At 44.6% G+C, this 15,598-nt stretch overlaps 1 protein-coding gene across 1 annotated transcript; it reads right to left on the bottom strand.

Moving 5' to 3' along the window:
• Positions 1 to 1,717: 1,717 nt before the first annotated feature.
• On the bottom strand, positions 1,718 to 13,445 carry LOC128442329 (protein Wnt-2b-A). Its single transcript, XM_053424740.1, has 5 exons — positions 12,789 to 13,445; positions 10,102 to 10,322; positions 6,198 to 6,475; positions 4,292 to 4,556; positions 1,718 to 3,053 (listed from the first exon to the last, which is right to left on the bottom strand). Exons 1-5 carry the CDS (start codon positions 12,971 to 12,973, stop codon positions 2,824 to 2,826), a joined length of 1,179 nt encoding a protein of 392 aa, XP_053280715.1. The 5' UTR covers positions 12,974 to 13,445; the 3' UTR covers positions 1,718 to 2,823.
• Between the last annotated feature and the right edge of the window lie 2,153 nt (positions 13,446 to 15,598).

Here is a 15,598-nt window from a genome sequence, read left to right as displayed (position 1 = left end):
TACTAGGAGGTCTGTTATCTCTAAGATGTTGTTTCTTTTGTTAAAATACTACACCAATTACCTTCTGGGATCAATAAAGTATTTCTGATTGTATACTCCGCAAACTCCTGCCGTGGCTGCAGATTTGGTTCCGACCTGGCCATATACCGTATGTCTTCCCCCATTCATTAAAATAAATCTTTAAAGCCTCTATAGTTTCTTACCCTTTTTTTTGTAAATGCCACCATATTCCCAGATTAAAATAATCTATTCAACAACTACAATATTATCATAACCAATAGAGCCGTGGAAACAAGGCCTGATTCATGACAGTCGGTGCTGTCTCCTTCTCCTCTTCCTCACCCTCAGTGCTGCCTGAAGACGAGTGGTTTGCCTGTCATACTCTGCAGGAATGCTCTCAGCCTGGCATCCAGGACACAGATAGACTCTGCCACAAGACACTGGCACTAGAACAGTCTCAATGACTGGAATGACTTGATAATATTACCCTCAGGGACAATAAAGCTTATCTTATCTGACGATACAGGCCCCTCATGGCTATTAAAAGACCCATCCCAGGATGTTGAGGGCTCGTTTTGTGGCAGATAAGGTTGTTGGACTGAAATATGAATTACGAATGGCCGAATATTAATCCATTTAAAACGTTGCTTTTAAAGCAGTATCACAAACATTGGGGGGTACTGATTGAGTGATTGATCAAACGGTCAGTACATATTGACAACGGTGTTAGAACCTGTACCAGTGTTCAAAGATGGTAAATGGCGATGAAAGAATGCTTTATAATTTTGTGGTCTTGCAGATATGTTAACTGAGATTTCCACAATACTTGGTGGAAGGATGCGATATGTGAAAAACCCACTGGAGCAGGGGGGAAGATCTAGGAATGTTTTTTTCACTTTCTTTAATATGTTTTTCAACATTTTTGTTGATTTCTCATGAAAAAATTCCAGGATGTTGATTAAGGGAACTGAGATCTGTGAGTGGGTGAAATTTGGTGCAGCCGGATTGAATTGAAGGAGACTGTTGGGCCTTGGCGGAGAAGGTATGCGCTCTACCGATTGCCGTTCTCGATTTTATTCTGTGATGCACTGTCCCTTTTGAATTTGTGTTATCAGGAGTCTCTGGGCTCTAATATAACAGAGACTGAACCGGACCAGGAGTCTGGGAAGCGGAGGGGGCTGAGGCAGAGAAGATTGCTGGAAAGTATTCCCTTTGATAAGCCGGCCAAGAAGCCTTTGATTAAATGTGGTCCCAGCAGGAGCCCACACTAGGTCCTCTGTGGCACGACCATGTCCAATCACCAGCTATCAACAGCCCAGGGCAATTACAGCCATCTAGTCATTAGCCCGGGACCCACCTGGAATTCCACATAGCGAGGGGTGGGAGGAGGCCAGCAAGGGTTGGGGGTTTAGGTTGGGCCTTTAATCAAACACTTCCCTCCCCTTTGACTGATATAACACACCCCACCCTGATCCACACTGAATCAGCCTTTGTTTTGATTTGTGTTATTACTGCCCCAGTGTCTCTCGGCTCATGCTGGTGAGGAGATGTGATGGCGTGTGCGTTTGTGTGATGAGAATAACAAGGCAGGTTATGACAGCAGCCCAACAGAACTCGCTCGCACCGATTAGTTCTGCCCCGTCGGAACTATCTAGTCTCTTTCTCGCCTTCAACCTCTTCGTTTTGTCCATCTGAACAAAAAACAAAGATTCCAGTGTCATACTAATGCACCATATATTTCATATGAACATCTGTTTAGATAAGACAATATACACAATGTTATACAAGCAAGCTGGAGAGCAGAGAAGTAAAATCTGTCTGATATGGTGGTTATGTGTGACTGAATGACCGTCCAGGCTTTTTTCTTCTACTTCTTGGCCTTCTTCTTCACCTTCTTCGTCTTCTCATCGGCAGTTTGTCGTCTTACACACTGAAAACTAAAGTACGCTGTATAATCACAATAATGGGAGTGCTCTTCTCTTTCCTCGTTTCAGCCAATGTAGTGCAGTCCCATCCGCAGATGAGAAATGAAACAACACTTTACAATTTAAATAAATCACTTTTAAACAACTTTCTTTTTGTTTTAGTTTTTTGTAGTTTTTTTTGCTTTGTTTTTTACAGTTGCATTCAAAGTTCCAATAATGCATCCGTCCGTTTATTCATCTGGTGTCCATCTCCTCCTCGTCCTCTGGCAGTCCTCTTGTCTGGACTTCCGTTTGACAACGCAGAGCCAAACTGACTCTCAAGATGTCCACTTCTCAAAGTGCACTTGTCAAGCTACTTCCCAAAGTCCAACCAGGTATTTGTTTGGGTGGATAAAAGTGTATTCCCCCCCCCAAAAAAATTAAGAGAATTATGCGAGTATATGATGTTGTTGTATTAATACTGGATATGCTTGAAGGCTCAGTTAATGTAAAAATGTGTCTTTTAAAGCGTCGTTAAAGCAGCAAACCATTTTTAGCTCAGAACCCCACACTAGAAAAAAGGCCACCTGGACCGATTCTTTGATAAAAGCCCAATCCACCCGAACCCCAAAGTGTTTACTGGTTTCACTGTTCAGCGTCGGATCCCAGCGGGTCAGTCACAAGGCCATTCACAAACAGGGATTATGGGTATTAATTCATATTGATGGGTACTGAATTCTAGTGCTTTCACAGAGACAAGTAGAAAAGCCATGCAATGATGAACCGAGGTGGGTAGAGGGGAGGGCGGAGACGCGGAGCACTTTTGGACAAACTTTCCCAGAATGCCATGTTCCACAGGATGTCCTGCAAAGGGGAAAGGGATGGGGCTGCATTATGGGGGGGCTTAGGGGGCGTGTCCTCAGGTCTGGTCCAACCATTCGGCTCGCTTAGGGGCCTTGCACGTGTGTATGTCCACGGCCTCCTCGCAGTCCTTACACTCCACAGCGCAGCACCATTTGAACTTGCACTCGCACTTGGTGATCTGCTGGACCCGTGTGGTGTCGTAGCCTCGTCCACAGCACATGACCTCGCAGCCGTCGGTGCCGCGTGACGTCTTGTTGCAGACTCGCCCGGCTGTGCCCAGGGATCCTGCACAGAACACAAAAGACTTTGGTTAGGATAGCTTGAAGTGGACGGAAGCTTGGGATCTACTGTCAGAAACTTTAGCTTACATAGTTGGACTTTTGGTCATTTATGTTCTTGCAAATGTCAATGGTTCCTAGTGAGGTTTTACTCCTGAATAGGGAATCATAGGTGAACGATAAGTGCATCGTTCTGTTGTGCAGTCTGGCTATTACCTAATGCAATGGCATGTTGTCTGTGTCTTATGTGAATGTCATCCCCACAGAGATTAGTGCTGGTGTTTGGTATGAGAAGCTCCCCGTTTGAACGGCTACCTATCACAACAAGCTGCCCGTAGAACAACAGACCCACACACACAACTATGCCGTGTTGGTAGAGTGGACTATAGTTACACTGCCTTTCCCAAGCCACTGCTCCCTTTGAAGCCACTGTGTGTGTGTGTGTGTGTGTGTGTGTGTGTGTGTGTGTGTCTCTCTGTGTGTGTGAGTGTGAGTGATTGTGTGTGTCTGTGAGGGTTAAATGGACAGTGGAGCGTGACAGACAGACAGGCTCTCACACTCTGAGGCCCACACTGCCCTCCAGCTACGCTTAGTTCAGACAGACAGAGAGCGAGAGAGGCTGTGACAGACAGAAAGAAGTGATTTTTCTTTTTGGAAATGAGCTGCTTCTGTCCCTAGGCTGTGGATTCCTCTGGGAAGGTGAGAAAGAGGGGGGAGGATGGACGATGGGACGAAGGGATGAAGGGTGAGGGGGACAAAGGGAAGGAGGGACGAGTGGACAGAGCTAAATGATCGAGGTGTTGGTGTCAAGTAACCCAACATTTGTCCGACAGTCTTTTTATCCATCAACCAGCCAATCAGGGACGGTCTTTACTGATTAGGTGCATCTTGTAAAAGTTGAATAAGACATTCTCTGACCATGGGGTTGTGTATGTGTGTATACATATTTGTGTGGTTGTGTTGATGGAAACCGACAGAGGTCAGGTGGTCACAGAACGACCATGTCCCCAGGGTACAAGGATATTAGCTTCCACAGACATCACACGGGAGGCCTACTGTGTTATCTTTCAACCATTACACACACACACACACACACACACACACACACACACACACACATACACACACACACTAGTCATGCATGAACATACACATAACACAGTCGGGGCAATCCATCAACATCCATGAGAAACTGCCTGTCCGGTCTACCTTCTTCTTCTACTTCTTCAGTCACTTCTCTCTTACCTGCGGCTTTGTCTTGCAGGCAATAATCCGGTGAGTTCTCAAAGTAGACCAGGTCATTTTTGGTGGCCTTCCTGAAGGCTTTGTTTGCCACAGCAAAGCCCGTCCCGTCCTGATTCATCGTCACCTCGATGGCCCCGTTGTATTTCCTCCTCAAGTAGTCGCCGGTCTTCCTGAAGTCTGCCATGGCCATCCAACATGTCCGCAGCGTGCAGGAGCCACTCACTCCGTGGCATTTGCACTCCAGCTTCATGAATCGCTTCACTGCCTTCACACATAGAGAGAAGTAGGGATTTTGTTTATGTTGTCATAGAAAGCACATGGATTTATTTTTCACATCCTGTGTAGTATCTATTCCTGCAGATAGTTTTGGTTATGGTTTTATTTGCCCAGGTTTTTTAGATATCCGCTTTTGACATTCTACTTTTACTCGGTGGATGAATTTTTTGTTTAGGTGGTGCTCATAGTAAAATGTATTTAATGATTCTACATATTCTATATACGTCTACATCTACACACTTTTCTACACACTTTCCTCCAATGAATAAGCCCCTAGTGATTTATCCAGAATGATCAGGACACAATTTCTGGAAAGAGGTGTAACAGTTTAAAATAAAAATGTGCACCCCAAATAAAATTCCATTCCTCTTTATTCCATTCAGGTGGCAGCAGAAAGCTCACACCCCATTTACACTTTGCCCGCACTGAGACTGGATCCCAGGAGGGTGTGAATATGTGAAAATGTGAATAAAGCTGCAAGATTAGTTTTCATTATTAGGAAAAAAGATTTCCTCCAACAAGCTAAAATGTCACCTAACTTTTCATCTTCCATTTGCATGTAGAGATTTTGTGGAATCTAGTTAATAGGAACGTTTTTTAAAGGTAGGGTTAGCAATTTGTTTCTGGACCTTATTTTAATCTTATGGCGGGATGTATCTGTGGCATTTCTCCAAAGCGTAGCCTGCCCTTGCTTTCCAGCATATCAACGGTATTATCGACCAAATACCGGCTGAGATGTACATTTTGCCAAAAATGCAGATATAACAAAACATAACAAAACATAACATAACAAAACATAACAAAACATGTGCATATGACTAGCCTGGATGCCAGACGAACTTAGCCCCGCCCACAACATTTGAGGTCGGGAAGTTCGGTCTGGAGTCGCTCCGTTGGGGAGAAATTATGCCCGAACAGAAACTGTTCGGACCAATCAGATTGTCAGGGCGGGCTTTATACGATGATGGACAGATGATCAACAGTAACGTAATCAACCACCTCATCAAAGTGCGCTTGGGTTGAATTCATTTTCAACAAACATGCCTGCCGCTGGAGAGCTGAGATGTGTAGATGCTGTTATTGAGTCTGTTTTAGAAGACATCGACAGCGCATTCATTTTGAAAGAGGAACAGAGAACGCTTAACAGCTAACAGCTAATAATATCGCCCGTTGATCCAGTAGTATTCAAGCATACTACAAGTTACTTAACTTGTAGTTAAGTAACAGCGTCCCTAAGTTTGTCTTTTTTGGTGTTGTCTTTATACAACATGTTCCGAGGATCATAAAATTCACTGTACTTCTCCACTTCAATTATTAATTTAATGTCATCCATGTTGAAGAACTTCTCCGCTGTTTGCTCCGTTGAATGTCGGGTGTCGAGGGTAAATTACGTATTCTCCACTCAAGCCTATGTGGAGAATACATAACTCACAATGCGTCGCTTAACATACTACGTTGCTCTGATTGGTTGTAGGTCTATCCAATTGAGACAAGAGGCATTTTTTTTTCTGGTTCGGTTGAAACACGCCCCATAATCACATTCTGACTAGGATTGTGAGTATGACAACGTCAGGCTAGCATATGACACTAGAGATACGGTGAATCGATTCTGCTCAAACAGTACACTTACTATTCTGCCACAGCGATTGTTGTGCAGGTTCATGAGTGCCCGTGCATCTCGGACCGTCCTCTCTTTGGCATCTATGAAGGCTTTGGCAAACTTGATCCCATAGTTAATATTGTCGCTACAGCCACCCCAGTCAAACTCTCCCCGCTCGTCACTAGCCCGTCCTCGCTTGTGCGGGTCACAGTTGCACGTCTTCAGTTCCCCCTGGCTGCAGGCGCGAGTGAGCGCATACACCACACCAGCTGAGGAGATAGCGTAGACGAATGCTGCCTCGCGGCTGCCTGAGAAAGACACAGAGAAAGGAGGGGAAAAAAGAAACAGAGTTTAAATATATCATGTCATTACGAGCCTTTGAGACCTCAAGTCTTAGAGCTTTGCTGTTCACACGTTAACATGCATACACAGATACACACAGCGTAATGCCATGACCGGGCCTGGGGGTGAGCCAGTGAGGGTGCAGCTGACGGGGATGTATCAGAGCTGATGTGGAGTAGGCTCATAGGACAGCTCTGTTTAAATATTATCATGGAAATAATTCTAGCAGCGGGGGCTCTCCTCTGCTCACATAAATTGTTTAAAGACAGACACAGTGATACCCCATTAATCAGCACCAGGGTGATGTCATGACAGCATTATCTACCATTGCACTGCTCATCTGTTCTTCCCTGGTCTCTGAAGTTCTTTAGATTATGACTCATCTATTGTGTGGCCAAGACACAGAGAGAATTAGACATAATGTTTGGTCACAGTTGCTTATTTTCGGGTATTGAAGAACCCCAAAAAGCATTGTGGCAGCAAGAAGCATGAGGGTTACGTCAACCAAACAGACGTAAGTGGTTTTTACTTGGTGCCTCTGTAATCTAAGTCCAAAAAGGCTTAATTGTCAACACAATGCTCGTATGGCCCAAGTCCGGCAAGTGGTTTGTCAGTCAAGCACTTCAATCCAGATCAAGAAAGTTAAACAACAATCGGCCAGGGACTTTGGTGAAGATTTAATGGCCCCCAATGTTTCTGGTCTCCTCCTGGATCCATGACAGACCATCTGGAATCAAAGCTTTCGATCAATGACCATTACAAAGAGTAATGGTTTCATTTCAGCGAAATTTGCTGGGGGAAATTCATGGTCCCCAGATGATGGATCCACATGTTTCAGGTGAACACGCAGCCATTCCAAGTCAAGCCAATTCAATGACATAAGAAACGCATTAATCGAATCTCGAATAAATAATGACTTACTTAATAAAGACTTCTCATGAAATGTAAATTGTAAAAACCTCGGTCAAAACAGCATGTGCATTTGTTTTGGAATGAGTGAAAACAGGACAGGGCACGCAGTCACAAAACACTGAGACACCGCAGCTCTCTTTTGATTGTTTTTACTGTAATGATATAACATGAAACAGGGACTGCATCAGTTTACAAACTCTTCTCAGACAACTGGCTTTCTCAGCTCCAAATGGAGACTGAGAGAGCGAGTTCTGGGCGTATGCACCAAAGCGCGACAAAGGGGGGTTTCAAAGATCAAAATGCTCCAACTATTCATGTAAAAAGAAAGATACATCATATATGAGTTAATTTGTCAGTCAAGATGATCTAACAGTTTTAGAACTGATCAAATATAACCATTTAGTATTGCATAAATTTATACAGGTACAAGAAATCCATACTTCCCCCCTTTGTGGGCAAATTAAACATCCCAAGTCACTCAATGTATAGGGGCTTAAATTTGCCTGGAATATCCAACCACACCATAACACCCAGCCGTTTGCAGGACGTATAGTGATGAGGTAATGTATCGTAATTTTCATTCTGATCTCATCCATCTTGTTGGTAAGAGACCTTAAGATGGCGTGGAACAGACTCGCTGGTCTTTATGGGTTAGCCTTTAGCCTAGCCTTTAGCCTAGCTTGAACGTAGCTCGCTTCCCAATTTCTGATTCCTCTCCTTGCTCCGAAAAAACTCCAGCTTTCCAGCTCGAAGACAAATGTCTCCCTGATTTTCTCATTTGCTGTTATAAAGAGGTTATAAAGAGGCAGCAATATTAAAATAAGACTCAAACTAAGTCTCATAACCAGTTAAAAACTCCTTGTTAGGGCTGTACTTGGAAGATGATTTTGAATTATATCTGTGTCCCAAGAGGATTAACAAGTTCCTCCTCTGCTGTCGAACAACCCTTTTTGGAGACTTTACAATTTTAGCTCCACTGAGGATTCAGGCATACGTGGGTGAGCCTGACATCAGTTGCTGGTACAATCGTCATAACGTCAATTCACAATCATTTTGCCAATGGGACACAATATAGCTGGCTTTCTTGTACCATGAACCACGGGAAATAAACTGTACAACCAGTTTTCAGCAGCTGCCTCAGCGTCCTCTCTCAAGACTCATTTTTATTTCGATGTCAGACAGGACCTGTGTTTGTTTAACACCTGCACGTCTGCCTTAATATTTGCTGCTAGTTGCATGGCTGCTTTCCCCAGACAGGCGGTGTGAACATCAGCTTAGCTCGCAGTTGCGTGTTAACAAAAGGTGTAGGTTACATTTGTATCTAAGATCTACTGAACCGTCTCTATTTCTAAACATGCTCTGACAGATATTTGTTTTCGGTGAACGTTTGTATACTGTAAGTATTTCAATGCTCTGGTATTGTTGCAACAAACAGTGTTCTGTAAATTAATTCATAACGAGATAAGTGAAGCAGTATTTCTGTATGAAACGTGCAGTAGAAGGAGAACGTTTCATGGCATATAGATACTCAAGTACCAGCACTTCAAAATAACATAGCCAAGCTTTCTGGATTGTGACGTGGGGCACTTGTGCGTATGTATCTGAAAGTGCACAAGCTCACTCTTTAACCTATCTGACCAGAGGAGCTGATCCAACCTGGTTGTTCTCTAGTCGCTGGAATGTCCCGTTTCATCTGCGGGGTGAGGAGAAATGAGAATGGGGGCAGTGGGTGCTGAGGGGTGCATGTGGGGGAGGATGGAGGAGGGCACTGCGTGTCATCATTCAAACCGGCGCTGTTTGTCTGACAGTGAGAATATCTCTCTAAATATTTACATCTACATTACTGTTTATTCCTCTCCACCACCACACACACACACACACACACACACAGCCCCTATCTCCATATCTGCTACTTTTTTCCATGCATCATTTGCCCCCAAACATGCTTCGGATGGCTGGACGAGGGACAATAACAAGCCAAGGAGTGTCAGTGCTGTCAGATTCTTTCTCCGTTTGTACAGACAACGACTTATTTTGAGCAATCGGCGTTCTGCTACACTGGACTTTAAATAAAGCGTTTCTGATCAGACCTTGCTCAAATGCAATAAAAGCTGAAAAAGAATAATCCGAGACCACAATCCTAAAGATGTCTTTAAGCGTTACACGGCATGCCACACAGGTACCTTAACTTATCATTTCATATCTTTCATTCTAAGTCCCCAGTTGACTTCTCGACACCAATGCAGCTTGGCTATGAAGCGTTGTTACTCAAGAGCCCTCGACCCTGTGTTATTTATTAAATGTTCAGGATTCAGAAATGAAACCGTAACACCGCTCATAAGGAGGAATTATGCCTGCACTAGTTTAGAAGACGGGGAACATGTGTATGTTAACATGCATCTGTTACAAAGACGAGAGGTCTGGCAGCATTGGAAAAACAAAACGATGCGAAGCCCAGGTCTCGAAGCCTGTGTGTTTATTGACGAGGCATAAGGCTTTACAACAGTCCATTAGTGACTATAAACACGGAGCACCAGCGTATGTGAGTATGAGGAAGGTCGATCGCAGAGTCAAGGGGAGAAGGACAGAGCGGAGATCTGGGGTGAGAATGAGCAGTGAAGTAGCCACAGATGGGGATCGGTCTCCATACACCCCAGTGCCGAGACACTCATGGACTTACTCCGTAGCAGGACACGTCCAAACACGGTGTGGTCGCGGTCCAGTGTGCTGCAGTTCCAGCGATGGTGTCTGAATTGGTGCTGGCATTCTCTGATCCACTCCTTGGTGCCCTCGCCGATGGCCTGCATGATGTCCGGGTGGCGCTGGCAAAGTTGCCGCTGCTTGTTCACCAAACCCGGGATGTTGTCGCAGATCACACGGGCCCCGAGTGCCCCGATGTACCTGAGGATGCAAAGAACACAAGAGAATTGAAGGTGGTTTTCAAGTGAATCAACACTCACAAGGGGCTCTATCTGAATTGGACTGTAATACCGTGCGGTGATTGATATTGCAATGTAGGAGTATAGGTGCTCTCATTTGGTAGATAAATACACATGTGGATGCACACTTGAAGGAAGGTGAGTGGCATGAAGGAGAGCCGCACTAACAGTCCTTTATGAGTCAGGGTTCACTACACTTAACAGTTTAAGGTTTGCGAGGAGGAGGGGAGTGGAAACCATTTACTCTGCTCTCCAAATAAATAAGCACTTAACCTCTCCCCACAAGACCTGTATGTGTATGTGTGTCGAGACGTTTCCCAACAGGAGAGTTGAAATCATGTTGTCACAAATCAGAGCAAGAAGTCTTGGGTCTCCAATAACCCTGTCAAACTCAGACCCCATTTACTCCCTCTACTCCTCTCTGTCCTCTGCCTCATCGCTCTCATCTTACTCACAGCCCCGCTGCGGCAAGCTTCTCCCAAGCCTTCTCTGTGTCCTGATAAAACTTTTACAGTATCCCATCAAGATAAAGGCTGCATTGAGTTTACCCAAAATAAACTCTGAACCTGATCGTGACATTTGTGTGCGAGCACGAGACTTCTTGCAGCTCAGTGGCTGCCGGGCTTCGGCGGGTCAGCGAGGGGAGGTCAGGGGAGCGTGTAGCTGTGTGGTCGTGTTTTACGAGGCCGGGCGAGAGGAGTGAGACCGGAGGCTCTCTGCTCCCCAGAGTGGGATTAGAGAGGAGGAATAAGAACAGAGTGCCCATCAAAGGGAAGGCAGGGCAGCAATTCACACTTCATTTTCTCTCCGTGTGTCTTTCTGAAAGTCAGGAGGACTTGTGGATTTTATAGGATAGTAAATCATTATCCACAGGTCTAAAATAACTTGCTGTAAAGGCCTGCGACCAGTGCATCATAGGAAAGCATGTAGGAGACCAATAATCGAAGGTGGTGGGTTGTCATTATTTCACAAAAACATCCATCACAAATATAAAATGTGTACGCATTAAAAAAAAGATTTATATTAATTTATGTAGACTTTTTTTTCACTTTTCACAAATGGCTGGTACACCTCTCAATAACTGGTGGTGTCAAAGCTCCTGGTCCGGCCACATCATCACTTACTGTACATGCACAGAAATGTGATAAACAGTTCAAACACTGTAAATTCCCCCCAAAGCCAATAATGCCAGAACCCAGCGCCTTTACGCACACTCTTCCCAGTACACGGCCCATAACTGCTTTTAATCTAAACTATTAGGCATTCCTTTACCCCCCATACCCGCCCACACATAGAAACCTCTCCTATAAACACACGCACACACATGGACATTTTCACGTATGTTTTTACGCAGGCAATGAGATATTTTTTTCACACCTCACCTATGCTCTAGATGGCTGTTTTGGGGGTATTTTGGTGAAGTCATTCGTGTGTGTGTGAGTGTGTGTGTGTGTGTGTGTGTGTGTGTGTGTGTGTGTGTGTGTGCGTGTGTGCGTCCATGTGTGTGCGTTTGGTACCTGGTGAATTAATGACTGCTCTGCCTTGTCTAATGCAGGCTCCAGCTGAGCTGAACACGCGTTCAGCCAACAGCGCCGACATAAATTACATTTATCGCTGTATTATTATTGCTGAATGTGGCAGGCCAACAAACTGACACGCAGCATAATGCGATTGAGAAAACCAATCCTAAAGAGGCGTTTTCACAAACTTATAATTAGGGTTGTTTTCATTTTATTCCCAGGAACTACTCAATTAAAATTAAATTAAATGATGACAGAAAAAAAAGCGTAAGAGTTATTGAGTCATTACCCCATAAAAATCACAAGGCAAAGAATAGAAAAATGACTCAGTGATGACAAATCATAGCCTGTGAAACTCTTTAAATAAATAATTAAATTTAGACGCGTTGTTTACCAGAGAAAACGAACATAAGCAGTAGAATCATAATAAAGTTGAAGCAACTGAAGTTGATGAGAAAAGCAATGTCGGCTTCCCACTGTGTCTGCCACAATAAATTAACTTATAAAAACCCTCAACCCTTATAATGGCCTTGTGCGTCTGCTTCTGGAAAATTAATTGGAGCGGGTTTTTGCTTTAGTGTTTGGAAAAGAGTTATTTGAAAATAGTCGTCATAATTTAAATTCGTTGGCAGATTGAATCCTTGAAGTTTCTAGAGCCAGGCAGCAGTCCCAGCTCCGTTTCAAATGATTAAGATCAGTGATGGATGTTCAAACTGTGTGGCATTTTTCTAACTTTCCTTTTACAACTCGAGTCATAATGTAAATCTAGTTATTATTATAATTATCGCACCCTTTCTTCACGAGTGTTTTCTTAAACGTTTCTTCCAGAAGAAAATACAGGCTGCAGATTGAGCTTTTATAAATCCTGCGGGCTGGCAGGCCTGTAGGTGTGAGGGATGCACACTCACCACCACGAAGAGTCCACCCGAGGTGTAACCAGCAGCAGCAGCAACACGCACGCACAGTAAATCCTGGAGCTGGCACTTGGGGTTTGGCACCGGGAAGAAGCCCGGGAGGAGAGTCTGACGCCCGGCGAACCATAGCTCCGAATCCGCGTCGCCCGGAGGCTCAGAATCCTGTTTAAACCCAACATGGTTTGTCCTTCAAAAAAACAACAAACAACCAAAAAAAGTTCCCAAAAATTCGGAAATCGGAAGAAAACGCCCCAACTTAGATAAGGTTTGATGTGAAGTCAGGTGAATCGCGCGTTCGGTGTAGTAAAGGCCTCGTTAACCAGTGTGTGTCTCCATGTTGCGCGGCTGTCAGGAGAGCGAGGGACGCGTTTTCTGTGCCATGTGCGCACCAGACTGAGCGCTTCAGGCTGCCGACAGGAGGTGTACCTGACGGGGCGAGCAACAAGTGTCGGTTGCTTTCACTCCTCCAGCTCCACTCAGCTCCCCGAACACTTATCCTTGGTTGGTGCTCAGTTCAGAGGCAGAAAAAAGAGAAATGGTCTGACTGGAAGCCGGAGCCAGAGATCGGTACAGATGCTGCGAGGCTGAACTGCGAGACTGAACTGCGGTTCTGTCGTCTGTGTGACTGCGCGCTGGGTCGGATGCTGCTCGCACCAGACCTCTCCTTTATCAGTGGACAGAGTCAGAGCTGAGAGCGAGAGAGACAGGGTGGGAGAGAGGGGAGAGATGAGGGAGGGCTCACTGTCAGCTCCTCTCGCCCATTGGGCAGATGCTGAGGTTACAGAGTTTGGAAGGAGATATTAAAAAGGGATGGGATGGAGAGACGTACGTAAAATGAGGAGTTCATCTGAAACCACACAGACAGAAGTTATTCCCATGAATGACTGCGCATTAGTTTTCACAACCCATGAAAATGGGGATAATTAAATCAGACCAAGAAGTATTTTTTTAGTCATACCTTAAGAACATTTCACTTCTTAATATGTCCTCATAAGCATACACAAATATTGTGTTAATGTATCACAACGGTATTGTATCTAAAACTATCGTTTTTATCAATTAAAATGGATTTTATATCCCTTTCATATTTACTGGATATGATCGATTTGATATTTGATGCATCATCTTCCTCACACTCGCCCACGCACCTTTTTAAATGCTTAATACAAACCTGTTGTTATCAACCTGCAAAGTGACAGGGACTCTTTTAAGTAACAAGACAAATTAAGTAGGCTTAACGCTTTTAAATAATTTAAGTTATTATCAAAAACAAATATTGATCTAAATATGTGTAATGTCTGCAACCATACACCGCCCAAAGCTTAGCAGAAGTGGAAGTCAAAGGAAAAGAGCAGGGAATGTGGGACTGGGAGAACAGAGCCAAATCGTCCTGTGGAACAGCACTATGGCTTAAATATGAACCACATGTGTAAGAGAGAGAGTGCTGAGACAGCGCTGGAATAGAGCACACTCACTCACACACAGACACAAACACACATGCACACACTAACACACACACTAACATGGTGTCCCTGGAGAGCGACCATCCTTACCTTTGTTCCCACGCATTCGTCTGCATGTCTTCAGGTTGTCTGCAGGCTCGGCAGCGTGCTGACATTTGTTATCAAATCTCTGATGTTTCTGTTTGTCCTTGAGTGGCTCCTGACAGGTTCAAAACTACTTTTGAGAATCTCAAAAACCAGGTCTTGACTCGTTTACAGACACCAATTCACATATAGCTTTGATCAGCATATAAACCTGACCTCCTTCTCTTCGGGGAGTTTGTGATATTGGATTTAAAATGCCAGAGTCTATTCAGCTGACCCAGTAATACTAACAAACAAGTAAACAAATCTGGAAAATCCCTGTCGGAATTGAAACTATTAGAATTAGCTATAGCTGTCGCAAACTGTTATTTCATCGAAAGCTTGAGAAAACAGTTCTAGTGTTTATGCCAAAGCGGCTGTTGAAGCTAAGCTCCTTTTAGAGACATTTGTATTTCTGCTTAGAGCTCGACAGGCAGACTGCTGTCAGAGTGAGACACACACACACAAACACACACACACGCACACACACGCACACGCACACGCACACGCACACACACATACACACACACACACACACACACACACACACACACACACAGAGTAGAGTGGGTACAGGTTTGTGAGAGGCCGCGAGGTGAGGCAAAGAAGCTAAGCTCTGGTGAATATTTGTGCACTGCAGCTCAGCTCACAATTTTCTGCTAAATCAAAAGGAATTAGGGAAACACAAACACGGCTGAGTTATGCTCTCTCTTGCAGGGCTGGAGCTGGAGCAGACCCTCTCTCTCTTTCTGTCTCCCAGCCTGTGAACTTGACCCCGGCTTTCTCTTCATAAACAATAACAGAGTCAAGTGCCTTCTTGTGAGTAACAGAGAAAAAGCTTGCCCTGATGTGCCGGGTCCGATCTGGCAACCATCTCCTCAGAGGAAAAATACTGACAACGCTATGTTTAGAGGTTGCATCGGGGTGAAGGAGGGATGAAGGTGAGATTTACAGAGGCAGAGATTTTTGGACTAATCCAATTGATTTCTGTGCTGATACATTATAATCACTCAGGATTATTTCTGAAAGGAAACTTTAAGTTACAAAAGGGATTGGCTGAAGGAAGGCCAATGCAGAGGCACGTGCTCAAGGTGGAAAAGCTGGACTAATGGCCCAGTAATGTGCCCCCAGTGGGACTTATGTTGTGACCTGTCACCAGTCAGGCCGTCCAGGGATGAGCTCAGCGTGTATTCCCATCCTCTGGCAGGCTGGAGTAGG

Source organism: Pleuronectes platessa, chromosome 6 (assembly GCF_947347685.1).
Source record: "Pleuronectes platessa chromosome 6, fPlePla1.1, whole genome shotgun sequence".
NCBI classification, from domain to species: domain Eukaryota; kingdom Metazoa; phylum Chordata; class Actinopteri; order Pleuronectiformes; family Pleuronectidae; genus Pleuronectes; species Pleuronectes platessa.
This window is presented reverse-complemented; position numbering and strand designations above follow the sequence as displayed.